This window comes from Periplaneta americana, chromosome 10 (assembly GCF_040183065.1).
Source record: "Periplaneta americana isolate PAMFEO1 chromosome 10, P.americana_PAMFEO1_priV1, whole genome shotgun sequence".
NCBI lineage: Eukaryota > Metazoa > Arthropoda > Insecta > Blattodea > Blattidae > Periplaneta > Periplaneta americana.
Genome location: NC_091126.1, coordinates 44033306 through 44051180, shown reverse-complemented (window position 1 = coordinate 44051180; position 17875 = coordinate 44033306). Strand labels below are relative to the sequence as shown.

The 17875-nt window shown below is 35.0% G+C and overlaps 1 protein-coding gene across 1 annotated transcript in view; it reads left to right on the top strand.

Annotated features, from left to right (window-relative positions):
- Window positions 1-17875, top strand: part of LOC138707725 (solute carrier family 4 member 11-like) — a 412766-nt gene that overhangs the window by 380488 nt on the left and 14403 nt on the right. Inside the window, exons 10-13 of the mRNA XM_069837591.1 lie at window positions 3466-3628; window positions 3777-3883; window positions 8677-8845; window positions 11537-11710. Coding sequence (XP_069693692.1) covers window positions 3466-3628; window positions 3777-3883; window positions 8677-8845; window positions 11537-11710 — 613 coding nt within the window. The remainder of the gene's footprint in view (window positions 1-3465; window positions 3629-3776; window positions 3884-8676; window positions 8846-11536; window positions 11711-17875) is intronic.

Here is a 17875-nt window from a genome sequence, read left to right as displayed (position 1 = left end):
TTTATTTATTTATTTATTTATTTATTTATTTATTTATTTATTTATTTATGTATTTATTTATTTAATTTGTTTATTTATTTCGTTTATGTATTTATTTATTTACATTTTTATTTATTCACTTACTAATTCATCGATTCATTCATTCCTTCATATGCAGTTGGGTAGCTCAACTGATAGAGCAACTGGCTACGGACTGAAACATCCAGGATTAAATCCCAAGTGTTGTCTGGATATTCCTAGTTGCCCGAGGTCCACTCAGCTGCCTGTCAATCTAAGTACCAAGTCTTTACCTGGAGTAAGAGGCAGTAGAAACATGATGACGAACTCACCACCTCATTCTAGTTCCACGGTCAAGAAAACGTGGAGCTCTACCTCCATGGCCCCAATGCTCTTGAAAAGGTTTTTCTTTGCCTTCTTATTTATTTTTTATTTATTTACTTTTTTACTTCTATTTTATTTACCGTAATTAATTACTTTTGCTTTTATATTGTTAGTTCTTATTTAATTATTTATATATTTATTTGTGTTCATTTATTCATTCATTTTGTTCACACTACTCTCTCAAAGTGATTTCAGGAAAATTTTGTCGTCAATGAGTAGTCTGATTTATTGACGGTCGTTCTGTTGGACTTTGCTTCCTGCCACTACAGTTACTTCTCCCATTAATTGACCTTAAGACTAATATTTTCATAGTTGTTGCAAGACGTAGATGCCGTTGACAATTCAGCAACAGACGTGACTTCTACACTTCACCAGCTCACACTCATTTGCCAACCGCGCTTACCTCAACTGGACATTTAGTGGGAGATGGAAAGGCCGAGGTGGTCCATGGCGTGACCACCGCACTGTCTGAGATCAACTCCACTCAACTTATTCCATGGAACTACATTAAGAGTCTCGTTTACGATAACTGAATCGGATCCAAGAGAACTATAATAGGAGAGAGGGGCTCATAAGCCGGATTAAGTGTAATCTGTCACGAAGCTTCTCGCAATCACGAGCGGAGCGCCACATGCACAAACAATGACGGGAATTTTAAAAGAGTTCTCTGCACAAAAGAAATAGCGGTAATTTTAAAAGACTTCTCTACACCTCCCCGTTGTTTATTCATACTTACATCAGTGTTTGAAATGTAACTATCCCTGTTACAATTTTGACTTTTTTTCCCCCTCTCTTTTTTTTTAAGCACATGAGAAAATACCATCAGCGTTTTCAAAACATGATATCCCAGAAAGCAGATGTAGGAAATCGGGTGTGAAATTTTAAATGATTTAGACAAGACCAACCAAATCTGTTATGTTAGAATGCATCACATTTATTTAGTAACAATATTTCATTTTTCACTTAAACATACAAAGTTTTTTTTTTATTGCAGTTCACTGTTTGCTGTTTTTGGTAACATAGATATGATTTATAATGATGCAGTTGAATAGGAAAATCTACCAGTACATCAAATAATTTTATGTGATAACATTGTTATTTATTGTAAATGAATACCAGTACTCACGTTTCACTACCGCACGGTATTTTCAATAAATACTTTGTGGGGTGACTACTCCTCTTATTCCCGCATTCGGGATACTCGCATTTAATACGTGAAGCCATTGCAATGTAACAGACAAACAAGAATTTTATAACTGAAATTCAAAAATTCTAAATGTCTTCCTCAAAATGTATTTCCAGGATTAACAACTTAAATCAAGAACACGCATGTTAATTCTCCAATTTCAGGAGTCTAAATTCAGTGACGGAATGTTAGTAAGAAATGATATTAGCGCTTTCAGTGAAGGCTGCTTAGAGTTAAAAGTGTTTAACAGGAAAAAGATTGGATTGAATCCTTCTCTTCTATTATAGCCCTCTTGATCGAATCGAAGAAGATTTGGTCGCATGAAGTCTGGTCGTGGCGCAAGACACTCGTTGCAATTTTTTGTTAAATTATAATGAACATGCTTTTGGGTGTAATATATGTAATAAAGATGGTAGTTGTCGCTTCTAACAGCTCTTGTGTCGCACATGATCCAATGATTCAGAAAATACAAACAAATAAAACATACAAAACCCATATATGAGGAAAGAAATTTATATGACCTAATGTAATCATAGTGTGGAGCAATATACCGTTTCTCTGCCTCAGTATTAGCGTCCTGATCTTCCATCCAGACGGTCCGAGCTCTATCCCCAGCCTAGTCATGATGGAATTTGTGATGGACAAAGCAGACTATGCAGAATGTTTTTCTCGTGGCACAGACCGATTATTTAGTCCTGGCAGCTCAGCGACGCGAAAGAGGGGAAGTAATACGAGTAGTGGGGAGAGCTCCGGAGTAGAGATAAGGGCGAGCGGTCGGTAAAGGAATGCAGTACAGCTTAATTGTACTTGAAACGTACCGCTCTACCGCACGCATGACATCCGATCGCTTCGAAGACAAGCGAGTGACTAACCCATACACCCCTTGGCGTAACTAAATGGACTCGCCTGACCCAGGCGCACATCTCCGGCGACTGTCAGGACTAAATAATCGTACTGTACTCACGTTTAATTCTCATGATCCACCGACACTCTTCACCTCCCCGCACGTTACACAAAATTAAACATGAGTTACTGCAACTAATTCATTAATACATCACAAATAATTAATTATTATTTATATTCCTGATTACTGGTTACTGCCATGAAGTATGGTCCTAAGTGCAATAAATAAGCCAAAAAACGTTCTTTATTTTTTGTTTTAGTGTATATAATAAGTTCATAAATGTTTTGAATGTAACATGAGTTACTGTGGAATTTCTCATTTACTTTCATTATTTACATATTTTAAATTTACACATTTATTATTTACATATACATTTATTATTTACATGTAGGCAATCCATCCTATTTTGTTTACTGATCTATCGTCCACAAGGAGATACTGTCTACCGTATTTATATTGTCACATTACAAAATATGATATGAATCAACGACAGACCCTTTCACATCATTTGAAGGGTTGATCGCAGTACATAAAGTACGTTAACTCAGATTTGGATATGATATGAAGATAACTAAAAAATTAGATAAATTTAATGTAAAAATTAAGAGTAAACAAATATAAATAATATTTGTAAATAAATGTAAGTACAATTTATTGTAAATAAATGAATATAATATGTGCAAATAAATGTAGCTAATATAAAGAACAGCAAATGATATCAATAGACAAGTTTAAGCTCACATGTCCTTAATCTGACATAGCAGAACCCAAGTACCCTATCTTAAAATGTTCTGTACAGCATCCCATATTTCCTGTTTCATTTTTGCACGCTCTTGCTGAGTCACTCTGTAGAATGATTAATTTCATATTTATCACTTCATCTAATTTTAGCCAACGATTGCATATATTGTATTATTTAGTTTACTTGTAAGTTATTTTGCTTGAGTTTATAATTATTTCAATCTACATTGCTTAATTTTGTTGCTCCTTACAGACTTTAAAGATTTCTACTGCAGTAAAAATACAACATTACCTATTTTGGAAACTAGTGGCACAGTCCCAGCAACAGAATGTCAACGAGAAGTTACCCTTCTCTTCTTGCTATTGATGCTTGTGACTCTATGGCTCAGCGTCTCAATCTTCAACTTCAACAAGACGTTAGTACAAATATCTATCTCTTTCCATTCTCAAGATTTGAATAAGCATCTATGTCAGACAGTAGGTGCCAGTATTTCGGAAATATTTAGCACATGTTCTTTGCAGTCAGCGTAAGATCGTTGAATCATATTTTCTTAAATGTTTCAGCCCTTACTTGCAAGCCAGCAAACGGGAAGCTTTGGCAGACTATTCTCTTCCCATGGCTGTAATTGCTGTCAGCTTCATAGGATCCTACTGCTTCAAAGACGTAGGCTGTAAGTAGCATCTCTTTTTCTCACTCTTTCTTTTGTTCGTTATTTCCTTGTGCGTGTATTACCCAAATCCACACTTTCTGAAGACGAAATTGCGATAGAAAAGCTGAAAAGTTACAGGTATCGATCAAATTCCAGCAGAATTAATACAAGAGGTTGGAAACATATTATCTAGTGAAATTTATAAGCTTTTACTTGCTATGTGGGAAAAGGGAATTGTACCAGAACAATGGAAGGAGTCCATATTGAACCAATCTTTAAAAAGGGAAAACGATTAACTGTAGTAACTTTCAAGGAATATCACTTTTATTGATGTACAAAATGTTTTCAAATATTTTTTTGAGAAGATTAATTCTATAAGTGTATGAAATTATTGAGGATCATCAATGTGATTTCTAGCATGATTGACTATTGATCAGATTTTTTACATTCGACAGATATTGGAGAAAAATAGAAGTATAAGAGCGCAGTACATCAGTTAATCATAGATTTCAAAAAAGACATATGACTCGTTTAAGAGAGACGTTTTATATGAATTTGGTAATCCAAAGAAACTAGTTCAATTAATTAAAATGTATCTCAGTGAAACATATATCAGAGACTGTATATTCCAGTTTCTCTCTGACGCTTTTTCAATTCACTGCGGGTTAAAGCAAGGAGATACACTGTCACCATTACTTTTTAACTTTGCTCTAGAACAGACATCTCCAAAACTGTACTCGCGAGTAAGCCCCTGAATGGAACCGAAGCCAGTACGTAATGAGTGCGCTCTGCCTCACCCATCCCCACCTGTACTGTATTCAGTGTTTATGCGCAAACGAAGAGCAGTGGCGGACTGCCATTATCACTGTATTGGTCGGCGTGTTCCACCGTTTTACAATGTCTTCTAATCATGGACGTAGTACATTCAAGGATGAAAGGGAAGAGAAATATTTTGTGTTAGTGGGAAGAATGTGAAATGCTTAATTTGTTCGAAAATTCTTAAGGGAGTCGTAAAATTCAACATGCGACGACAATATTCGACTCTTCGCAAAGTATATCATACAATTACAGGCATGTTGGACATGTGAAAATAATTTATTTTGGGGCTATCTGTGTAACTGTTGGTTACACATAATAATCAGTATATTACAATACGTTTGCACTCAGTTCCGCATGGCATACTTATACTTTTTTGTTTAATTTTAGGTGAAATGCTTAGGCCTACAAATATTTTTATAAATATAAAACAAGAAAATACAAACACAAATCATACACGTGTTCTCAGTCTTAAACAAAAAAAGCTTCTTGCTAGCTATGTTCTAGCTTGGAATATTGGAAAATCAACGAAGCCCTTTGCAGAAGCATCATTTGTAAAATCGTGCATACAGAACGCTACTAAAATGCTGTGTCCAGAACAAAGTCAAAATTTAAGAAAATTAAATTGTTCCCAATTACAGTTCAGAGAAGGAATTTCAAGATTGTAAATGTAATTGAATCTGAACTCGAAACCACAATTAACCAGTTTGTAACTTACTTACTTGCATTGGACGAAAGCACAGATAGAAATGACAAAGCTCACCTAGACATTTTCATTCGAGGAGTTAATGAATATTTTACTGTGTCTGAATGTCTTCTAGATGTAATTACAAAATACAACGGGAGAAGATCTTTTCCAGGCACTGAAAGGCACAATAGAACAGAAGAGGTTGAATTTGCAATGGCTTGTGTCAATAGCAACAGACGAGGCTCCAGCTTCATAGTATGTCAAAATAATATACGAACGTATGCTATTTCTTATTCTTTCGATGTTATTATTTGTAAACATAAGCAGAGTGCTACTGCGATCCCCCACTGACCGCTTCCATTTGTTGAGGTACGAGTCTCTTCCCCCTCTCTAGCCCTACAGCACACTGTGTTCGGAGGGCAGCATCGAGAGCACGAAAGACGATACGCTTTTTGGAGACCTCTGCTCTAGAATATGCTATTAGGAAAGTTCAGAATAACACAGAGGGTTTGGAATTGAACGGGTTACGTCAGCTACTTGTTTATGCAGATGACATGAATATGTTAGGAGAAAATCCACAAACGATTACGGAAAAAACGGGAATTTTACCTGAAGCAAGTAAAGAGATAGGTTTGAAAGTAAATCCCGAAAAGACAAAGTATATGTTTATGTTTCGTGACCAGAACATTATACGAAATGCAAATAAAAATTGAAAATTTATCCTTTGAAGTAGAAGTGGAAAAATTTAAATATGTTGAAGCAACAATAACAAATATAAACGACACTCGAGAGGAAATTAAACGCAGAATAAATATGGGAAATGCCTGTTATTATTCCATTGAGAAGCTTTTGTCATCTAGTCTGCTGTCAAAAAATCTTGAAGTTAGAATTTATAAAACAGTTATATTACCAGTTGTTTTGTATGGTTGTGAAGCTTGGACTCTCACTTTGAGAGAGGAACAGATATTAAGGATGTTTGACAATACAATTCTTAGGAAAATATTTGGGGCTAAGAAGGATGAAGTTACAGGAGAATGGAGAAAGTTACACAACGCAGAATTGAACGCTTTGTATTCTTCACCTGACGTAATTAGGAACATTAATCCAGACGTTTGAGATGCGCAGGGCATGTGGCACTTATGGGCGCATCCAGAAATGCTTATAGAGTGTTAGTTGGGAGGCCGGAGGGAAAAAGACCTTCGGGGAGGCCGAGGCGTAGATGGGAAAATAATATTAAAATGGATTTGAGGGAGGTGGGATATGATGACAAAGACTGGATTAATCTTGCAAAGAATAGGACCAATGGCGGGCTTATGTGAGGGCGGCAATGAACCTACGGGTTCCTTAAAAGCCATTTGTAAGTAAGTAAATCTGGTATATCTGTACCAAAATATTTTCACTTACTATCAACAAATTCTTAAGCGTGTTTTTGGTCCCTTTTGCCTGAATGTTATTATTCGATTGAGAAGGTTTTGTCATCTAGTCTGCTGCCAAAAATTCTTAAAGTTAGAATTTATAAAACAGTTATACAGTAGAACCCCTATTATCCGTGGTAATGAAGGGAGTGGACTGGACGGTTAAGCGAAAAAATCGGATAATCCATACCATAAATTTTTTCGTAAAATAAGTGAATAATACTTGTATTTCTTAACTTTCTCCGTGTTATTGTGTTTAACACGCTAGGTAGTGAATCAAAAGTTCACTCATTCAAGTCTAGTTGTCAACGACGGGTTTTTAAGGGGAACGGAAATTCCTTGTAACGCTGTCAGCGGAAACATAGGAATAATACAGGTCTCGTATTGTAGATTTACATACTTTATACACTTTATTGTTGATTTTTATTAAATCGCGTACAGTTGTAACACCAATCTCGTACTCTGATGCGAGATGAGCCACAGTTTCTCTTTCCCCGAACCACTCAATTATTTGCGTTTTTTTCGGTACTTAGCACATCACGTTTTCTTTTGATACTCATGGAATATATTTTATATAGAAATTCTACAGTACGGCAACTCTAAAGCAGATCATACTGTGTAAGTGTCAAGGTTTGTAATAACACACTCTAGAAAAAATACGCACTGGTACTAATATAACGTATAGTAGTACTTCATACATATGAAGAAGACAGTCTATATATGTGTCTGTAACAAAAAAAACAATAGAAAGATAGTCGGATAATCCAGCAATCGGTTAATAGGATGACGGATAATCGGGGTTCTACTGTATTACCAATTGTTCTGTATGGTTGTGAAACTTGGACTCTTACTTTGAGAGAGGAACAGAGATTAAGGGTGTTTGAGAATACGGTTCTTAAGAAAATATTTGGGTCTAAGAGGAATGAAGTTACAGGAGAATGGGGAAAGTTACACAACGCAGAATTGAACGCTTTGTATTCTTCACCTGACGTAATTAGGAACATTAAATCCAGACGTTTGAGACGCGCAGGGCATGTGGCACGGATGGGCGCATCCAGAAATGCTTATAGAGTGTTAGTTGGGAGACCGGAAGGAAAAAGACCTTTGGGGAGGCCGAGGCGTAGATGGGAATATTAAAATGGATTCGAGGGAGGTGGGATATGATGACAGAGACTGGATTAATCTTGCAAAGAATAGGACCAATGGCGGGCTTATGTGAGGGCGGCAATGAACTTATGGGTTCATTAAAAGCCATTTGTAAGTAAGTAAATCTGGTATATCTGTACCAAAATGTTTTCACTTACTAGTAACAAATTCTTAAGCGTGTTTTTGGTCCCTTTTACCAGAATGTATAAAAATAATTTTTTCTGAGTATTTGACATTTATCAAATTACCCGCTTTAGGTAATAAATTATTATTATTATTATTATTATTATTATTATTATTATTATTATTATTATTATTATTCATTTTGTAAAAACAAACTGAAATGAAATATGGTGTATTTTCCAGATGCTATAGAAGTTTGCATGTTCAGCATGGCTGGAGATATTATTTAATTCCGTGAAATTGAATTGGAATTTGTTATTATGCACTTGTTACAAAAGCAGATTAACGTTACATATATGATTACTTATCTCACAGATTCGCAAAAATAGCCAGGAAAATATAATTTACAGACTGTGTTTCAAATAAATGTTTTATTTCCTGCAATCATCAAGTAAAATCTTTAATTTCACGTCATTTAAAGGACGTCCCAAAATATCTTCCTGTATAATTTCAAATTTCTAGCTGTATTTATTTTTAGCATTAACTTACTCTTTTAAACTTGAACTATGAAAACTTTGTCTTATATTTACACAGTTGACCTCATATATATTTTCATTACTTTTCAGTGAAGCCATTTGAGTACAACGCAACCAAGCCTATATTCAACATTCCACATTTAGAATCCCTGTCCACCAACGCTATCCTTGGGTCCGGTGTTCTTGGATTCTCCTTATCAGTTCTCTTCTTCATGGACCAGAATATCACAAGCGCAATGGTGAACAATCCCTGCAACAAGTAAGTACCAGTACCTACAACAAATGCAGAGGAAGAACAATTTATTGTTTTATTCATCTTAAGTCTGATTAGTGAATTATGTTACTAGACAGCGATGTATACAATGGAGGACGAAAGGAACTGGACACCCTATCCCATTATTTCCTGGCATATTTGTCTCATGAGTTATGCCTTATTGTCACTCATGAGGTTCCAACCTGTCTTCGGACAGTTGACTAAAGAAAAAATTACAATTTTCGATTGTTTCAGTATCAGTTCTTTTGTATTTTTAATTTGAATATGGAATATGTAGACATATAATAATAAATAATTAATGGATATACTATTATTTTTCTTGTATTTTTAACTGTAAAATACAGATAAGAATGTGAAGAACATGCGCTGAATGGCAGCCAATGTTGAAAGTTAAATGTTTGGAATTTAATTCAATTGTTTCTATATCAGATAATTTCTTTGTTAAATTTACCATCTTTTACATATGTTAAAATCGCATTTTTACGAATTCTAGACAAAATATTCAATATGTCCTAGTATTCTAGTCCTTTGGAAACACGGAAAAATATCTCCGAAAAAGCTGAATTTTCTCCGTTTCATCATCTTTCACTGTTAGTAATAAATATTCACATACACCAAATACTAGGGCTGAGGTATGAATTTTCAGTGTTGTATAAACAACAGTCTAGCCTTTCGCACTTTGTTGTATTTGACCTACCTTGACGCGTCAATGATTTGGTACATTCAACTTTCCACTTCCTTATACCACTCGGACAAAAATTAATTATCGTCATCGTCGTCGTCGTCGTCGTCGTCATCATCAAATTCTGTCAAGGCCTTATGGTCTGTTCTACTTCATGTAAGCTGGTCTTTCTATCGCCTTTTCGATTTTCCAAGATCTCTCTTCCCGTAGGTCTCTGAGTAAACTATCTTTGGGGTAGTCTGTTCTGGGCATCCGTGATATGTGTCCATACTAGTTATCTTGGTAAACTTTTATGGTTTCAGTGATGGCTGTGATGTGTATTTCATTAGAATGAAAGAAATGATAACAAATTAACACGACATTAAATGAAATATAGAATGTTTGGATATTCGTATACTAGGCGACTGGTCACAAACATGTTTCAGAAATGCAGCTTACTGATATGATACTAACGAACTAGGGTCACTACAAGCTAGCACCTTATGTGCTAACTCCCATCTAGACGCATTTCCAACCCACACTAGCTACCTACGTTAAGTTCTGCTGTATTTCTAGGTTTCGAAGCAGGAAATCCTGCTAGTCCACAGCCAACCTCCTCCATTCATCGCTAGGTGACAGTTGGGGAAGGTTATACTAAAATAGAATTATGCAAACTCAATTAACTCAAGAGTGACTAGGCAGTGTATGGAGAGCTATTATCTGATTATGCGGTAAAGTTAGAAGTTGAATAGTTCAATGCCAGGTAGTATACGTATGATGTTCTCCAACACACTGCCTAATAACAAATCATGTTCGTTTAATACCTCAACTAATTGAGTTAGAAAATTGAAACCTTTTTCTTTTCTGTTTTTTAATTGAATATTCTAGAATTTTTCGGTTTGTCTGAGACACACTGTACAGTCTTAGAAAAAAGTTTTGTCCCACAGATACTTTATAATAATAATAATAATAATAATAATAATAATAATAATAATAATAATAATAATAATTTATTTTAGCTGGCAGAGTTAAGGCCGTAAGGCCTTCTCTTCCACTCAACCAGCAAAAAGTATACATACATATGTATCAACTTACAAAGAATTCAACAATTTGATTTAGATAAGAGCTACATGTATACAAGAGTTATTTACGAATTAAACAACAAAATACTATGAACTATTAATTAAATACTGAAATACAAATTATGTAGCAGAATTAAGCTAAAATACATAGAATGTTAATATATTTCAAATAATGTTAGATAATAGAGATTATTATGAGACAATTTTGAAAATACAGCACTATCAGGATCAGTAACAATGTAGACAGTGATAGTTTAAGTCAGTATGATTGGAGTGAAATGCTAAGAAGGTTATCTTTTAAGCTATTTTTAAAAGTGTTTATTGTCTTGCAGCCCCTAATACTTTGTGACAGGGAATTCCATTGTCGCGAGGTGGATACTGTAAAAGATGATGAATAACGAGATGTTCTATGAAGAGGTATACTTAAAAGTCCCAGAAAGGAGGCAGTGTGCGTGATCAGAGGACGAGCGACCTGGTTCAGAAGAGAACCACTATTTGAGATAGTAAAATTAGTTTTGTTTCGCTGTATGTCTGATCATGCGCATTGCCTTCTTTCTGGGATTTATAAAGTATCTCTGCGACAAAACTTTTTCTAAGACTGTACATTGTACATTTTTAAGTGTTGCTTTTTTACGTACCGGTACTGTGAAGTGTCCCCATATCACATTGTGTGTGTGCTCAGTGAATAAAAACATATAATATCCCTGATCATGTTGCTTCTATAAACTTAATATTCTCTTTCTTTCTAAATAACAGCGCCATCAAGCAAAATCATTAATCCGTGGACCACACTTTAATAAATTCTGACATAATTCGTAGACTAATTATCTCTATGAGCTAGAATGTTGAACAGTTGTGTATTGCATTGTGAAATAATAAAATACAAATCATTTCGTGTTAATACACATACAGATATATTGATTTATTCTTTAGGCTGAAGAAAGGGCCGGCATATCATCTGGATCTCTTTGTGGTGGCAATTCTGAACGCTGCTTTATCCATCTTCGGTTTGCCATGGATGCATGCTACTCTTCCACACTCTCCCCTCCATGTGCGGGGGCTAGCCGATGTGGAGGAGCGTGTGGATCAAGGGCACGTGTATGAAATGTAAGTTCATTTGGCACTAATCCATGAGGGACGGGGAATTAAAATGAGACCGAATTGTGATGGGCTGCTCTACCTTTTTGCAGCACAAACGCTATTGTGGCGTATTACTGGAAGAGCTCGACAAAATATAGTGCCGAAACTTCTACAAATTGCTCGTAGAACCAGAATTTGTATGTACCGGTAATTGCATATTGTGAAATAACTATACAAACCATTAGGTCAAACGTACAAATATAAACTTAATTAAAGACATGATGCTATAGTTACAGCTATAAATATCTGACGCCGTTTATATCATTACGGAATTTACTTTGACTGAATATGTCAATCTGAATAATGTGCATTTCCAAAAAATAACAAAACAAAGCAACGACAAATCGGAACTTTGATGTTTTTACGATTTTGTAATTTTTAATGCTTTTGCTTTCAAAAGAAAATTAGTTTTCTTATTTCTACTGTATATCCATACTTAATATTCTATATTGCCAAATTTATTTTCTAATTAAGGTGAACCGGGGTAAGTGTAAATATGGGGCAAGTGTAATCCATGCCATTAAAAACAAAGAGGCGAGTTTGTAAAATGGCGCCAACTATAGAATGTTCATGCTACTAGAAACTACTTCACATACAGTACATTCTTGAGTGGAAACATTTTCGCGCTCAGAATATAAAATTCTGATTCTGTGTGTCTTTTGATTCTTTCAATTTGTCTAAAGCAAAAGTTTTTAGGAACATAAAGAATGCGTTTTATTTAGTTTGTGTGTCATTTTAGTATTTGCAGGGTATTAAATGCCCAAAATAAAAAATTTTCGTTCTGACAATTTGTCTTAAGCAAAAGTTCTTAGAAACATAAAGAATGCTTTTTATTTAGTTTGTGTGACATATTGTCATTTAAATATCTGCAGTGTATTAATGCCCAAAATATAAAATTCTCATTCTGTACAAAATGTACACTTGCCTGAAGACATATTCTAATCTTTGCTGCAGAAATATACTAGGCCACACTAGCCCCAGCACTGGAGGCAAGTGCAGGCCTAATGTATGAGCTGACAAATATGTTTCGCGTTCGTGGGTCTCAACTTAATAACGTAATTTTTCTTCCTTTTCACAATAGTTAGGTAAGGTATTGATGGTCATCTGTTCAAAGTTTGACAAATTTTAAATTCAATTCAGCAAGTTATTAAATGTCAAAATGTTAAAGTTGAACTATTAAATTTATGGGTTCCGCTTACCTCAGTTTACCTTACATGAATTACGAGAAGGTTTTTTTTATATATATAATTTCAGGTACGATATATCTATAGTTATTCTACCTGTACAGTCATAATATTGCGAAAGTCGACTGTCTGTTTGAAATGGCATTTTGTTAATAGAGTGGATTGCTGCCATCTGCCGGCAAGTCCACGAACCCCCACAGATATTGCCATCTAGTGCCCATCTGCAGACATTTCCACCATGTAAAATTTTTGGAGATTCAGGTCTTTCGAAACAGTGTCTGTTTTTTGTTTGTATTGGAAATGGGAACCAATACGTCATTTACTCTTCGAAGTAACTAGGATTCCTTTTTATTTTATGATCGAAGAAACCACTAAAAAAACCCAATCGGATTTACTGATCCTAGGACCTCATGAATGTGAAGCTAGTGTTTTACTACTGAGCCATCTCAAACCCCAGAGAGAACATAATTTTCTTTATTAAAAATAGATTTCAAGGTATTCCCAGAAATAACAAACATTAACATTCCTGATACCTAAAGAACATAATTTTGTTTAATAAAAATAGATTTCGAGGTATTCACAGAAATAACAAACATTAACATCCCTGGTATCTAAAGAGTTGTTTTCGTTATGCCGGCTGTTTGTCTATGTACCGGTAAACTAAACAATTGGACATAATATGTTGTTGACGCCCAGAATGGGTCATGTCATCTGGGGACAATGTACTTAGAATAGAGTAATTTTACCATAAAATTAATGTGCCTTTTTTAACAAATCAAAATTACGAGTCACTCGTAAATAATTTTAATGAATTTATTTCCGTGGTTTTGTTTATTACTTACGACCTGAAATAAGTGGAATGATACAGGCCTCCAAAAACTTTTTTCAGGAGAAATATTTGTGCCTCAAATCAAAAACTTAAAAAACTTGAACTCATGTGTACCAATTACATTACTTTACTAAATTAATTTACCAATTGTAATTTCAGAATTAGGGTACAAAAGATACTCCAATTTTATGTAGAAATTAAATATTAAATTCAGTATTAAACCTCTAATTTAAATCGTCTTTTGACAAAAAAAAAAAAAAGCTAAGGCTCAAACGTAATTACACGTATTTATTTTTAAAGTGAACTTAATTCTAGCCATTTCAGAGATGTAGCAGGATAATAGGGCTGCATTATTCTGTTCAAACCAGTTATTTAACTACCTGTGTTAACTGCGAGGTTATCTAGCGTTGATGGAACGATGACGGCGAGATAGTCCGAAAATTCGCTATGGAATTGAAATTATCCTTACAATTGAGAAAAGTTTCGGAAGAAACAATCAGGTAATCACAGGAGAGGGACTTGACTCCACGATCAACAAGAGCCTCAGAACACGAGTCAAACTCGCTAAATTTTAAGCTGCGCCAGTGGCACATTATATTTTCAGAACTTTTGCTTTTCAGCAAATTTACTTCTTATCACTAATAATTTAAATTTCAGGTAGGACAGTAAAACCATTTTCTAGTCACTCTCAAGGGGAAAACTTCGTCAGACATGGGATATTATTCAGAAAAACTGTAGCCTAGTATGCAACTTCCCCTTCAACGATCTTTATTCATAATACTGCTTGTTTTTTGACAAGTAAAGCACTTTTATAGACATATCTTTATTATACAATGGAAATGAATCAAATTATGCATCTAGAAAGTTCATGTTTTTAATGCAAGGCAAGCATACAAATAAAAAAATACTCTGTTGATTATCTTTGGACAGTCTAAATAGACCTGTTTTATTGACTATGCAATGTTTTAGTGAAAATATTACGTGTGATTTTAATCAAAATATCATGAGAGCATTGTTGGGAAATAGCTTATACTTTTGTTTGTATTAATTGAGCCGTTTAGAGCAGAAGTGGTGTAAGTCAAAAATGGGTAATGAGGGTTAAAGTAAACATTTTGTAAAATACAGCGCAAAGTAACAATTGATATTCAATTTATTAAACTGTTAGTAGTGAGTGGATAGCACGAAGGACATATTAATTGCTACTTTGCGCTACATTTCACAAAATTTTTACTTTAAACCTCATTATCCAATTTTGACTTGCACCACTTCTGCTCTGAACGGCTCAATTCTAAATATCACTTAACATAAATATAAATAAAGAAGGCAATCTAGTATTATGGTCTTTAATGTGAAGAAGTTACGTTTCTTACATTTTTCTCTGAGAAGTATTTTAGAATTTTGTCTAACTTATTCAATGGACATAATGATTACCAAACTGCATAACGTTCTCGCTGCATTGATGATCTCAAATAAGTTTTGATCAGTTTAAGCTTGGAAGGACTACTCCTTTCTCCTGATGCCATAGTCAGCGGGAATATTAGGAAAATCCGAAGGGCAATAAATTTAATAAACTTGGAAGTGCAGGAAACCTGTAGTTGCGAACAAGCATTTTCATGGGGTTTTTTATCTGTGCTGGAAGAATTGGCTTCAGTGCCTCCATTTCTTCACAAAGCATGTAACCATTCTTATGGTATTCACATGTTCTTTTTCCTGTTCCATTCTTGCATCTTTGCACCCACAAAAGTTCCAGTTGCCACAAGAAGCAAGATTCTCCAAAAGCAAAAGAATACCGGTACACACATTTTCTTTTTTAATTTCGCATGTAATGTCTCTTTTTTAATGTTGTGGGATTTAATCGATTAATCTAATCGATTAAGTAATCAATTTCTGTTGTAAGATTAATCGATCAAAAATATTTAAACGAATAATCGAGTCGATTAAAATTAATCGGTTGTAGTTAATATTAATTATTATTTTGTTAATAAAAACTCATACTAAAAATTCCAACAATATTGCTCTCTCAGAAATTGCTTATTTAAAAGCACAATAGTACTGTTATTTTCTAATTGTAAACCAGGTAGCGTAGAGAAAATCTTTGCACAAACACTTCAGAAAGTGATGGAGATATGAGGACAGTGACCTAGTCTACCTCTATTGAAAGTTGAAACACAATGCGAAACCCTTATTAAGTTTTATGGTTTTCCAAGAAAACTTCCACCTTGTCAGCTCATCTTCCTAGCATATGAAATACATACTTTTCTGGGATTCGTCCCCCTCATCCCTTATAAAATAGCTATGTCTAACTGGGTGCGAGTGAGAGCGTAACTACTTTCTTCTCTTTCTAAAATCTGGTAATTCGATTACAATAGGGGCCAGTCTTCTGTTTCGACCGCTGTAAGCCTACTTTTGCAGTTGTAGTTTCTGTACTGAGTTTGTATATGAAGATTGTGTGTTTAGTTTAATAAAGAAAAAATCAGTTTTCTGTGGTTTGTGAAAAGTGTAAACTCCATTATCTCATATGAGAATTTGAGAGGTAAACTCGGTGAAACGTTTGAATTTAAATTAAACGATCGTGGAGAAGTGTTTGACAGAAGAAAATCTTTTTCGTGTTTAGTGATGCAGGAAATATTGTTACTAAACGTAGAGCGACACTTAATTCGGCGATTAATCGATTACATTAAAATAGTTAATCGATTAAATATTTTGATCGATCAACAGCACTACTCTCTTTGTTCTTAGTCAGTCACACTTTGCACAGAAATTACAATCACAAAATAATTTTGTTTTAGCCTGAAGTAAAAAGCTGTAAGTTACAACAGCCGACAACTGTTGTTGTTCTTCATTCTTGGATACACTCTTTTAACACTCGTATAATCACTGATTAACGTTACTGAACAAGTAATTCAATAACGTTAATCGGTGTTGTTATTCATTTTGGATATAGTTTGTGCCATTTTGAAGTATGTTCCCTTTTAATGAACAACCACCTATTTCATCTTCAAAGAGTGCAAGAAAGGTATATAATTGACACTGTGTGTGTGCGTGTGCACGTGCGCGCGAGCATTATGTTTTCTAAGTAATACGATGTCGCCACTTCTCATGAACGACAACTCGTGAGAGCACTGCAGGTGCCTCCACTACTCCCGGTGTGAAGCAGACAATGACGATGTTATGATAAAGATAGAGTTCATTGGAAGCGAGAGTTTTTTTTTAAACATGGCACATTTTAACACGGAAACTTCCTTATTCCATGATTCTTTTCTGCTGTTAATCCAAACATTGAACAGTTTCCGCCGTGTTACCGTATGCCCCACCACTGAAAAAAAAATTAATTGGTTATAAATGCACAAGAACGCGCACTCTTTAAAACGAGGATTCAACACTCTAAATATTGATGTATTAAATGGTAAAAAAAAAATGTTGTAACCAGACAGCTATACTAAAACTCACACTATGTTTAAAAATAATAATAATCCGTGGCTCTACAGCCCATGAAGGGCCTAGACCGACCAGCCTGCTGCTGGCCTCACGCCCACATGCCGAAGCAGAGGTGGACGATCATCCAACCAGAATGGAGGTATCGTGTGGTTAGCACGATGATCCCCCCAGCCGTTATAGCTGGCTTTCGCAACCGGATTTTGCTACCAATCGTAGCTCCCCAAGTGCATCACGATGCACCGGTCCCATACACTGGCCGAAATTTCATGAGAAAATTTCTTTCCCCATGAGGACTCGAACCAGCGCGCATTCCGTAACGCGAGTCCTAGGCAGGATGCCTTAGACCACGACGCCACGGCGCGGGACTCACACTATGTTTCGAGAACTTTAATTTTTTTTTCAGTTATAATATTTATACCGTTCTGTAAGAGGAAAAAATACTTTACAAACTTGAAACTGAAGTTACATTAGTAAGAACATACCTGTCTGAACAGATTCCATGTCTCACAACACAATAAATCACAAATAATTGGCTCTTTTTTCATCCACATAGTAAGCCTCTCTGTCTATGACTGAACAGGAGCGAGAAGTGTAAGAAAGAACTCATTGTTTATACCCTTCTAACATAGCTTGTTGCTGATAAAACAATAAAAGCTATTCCTCACAACGTTCTCCAAATAT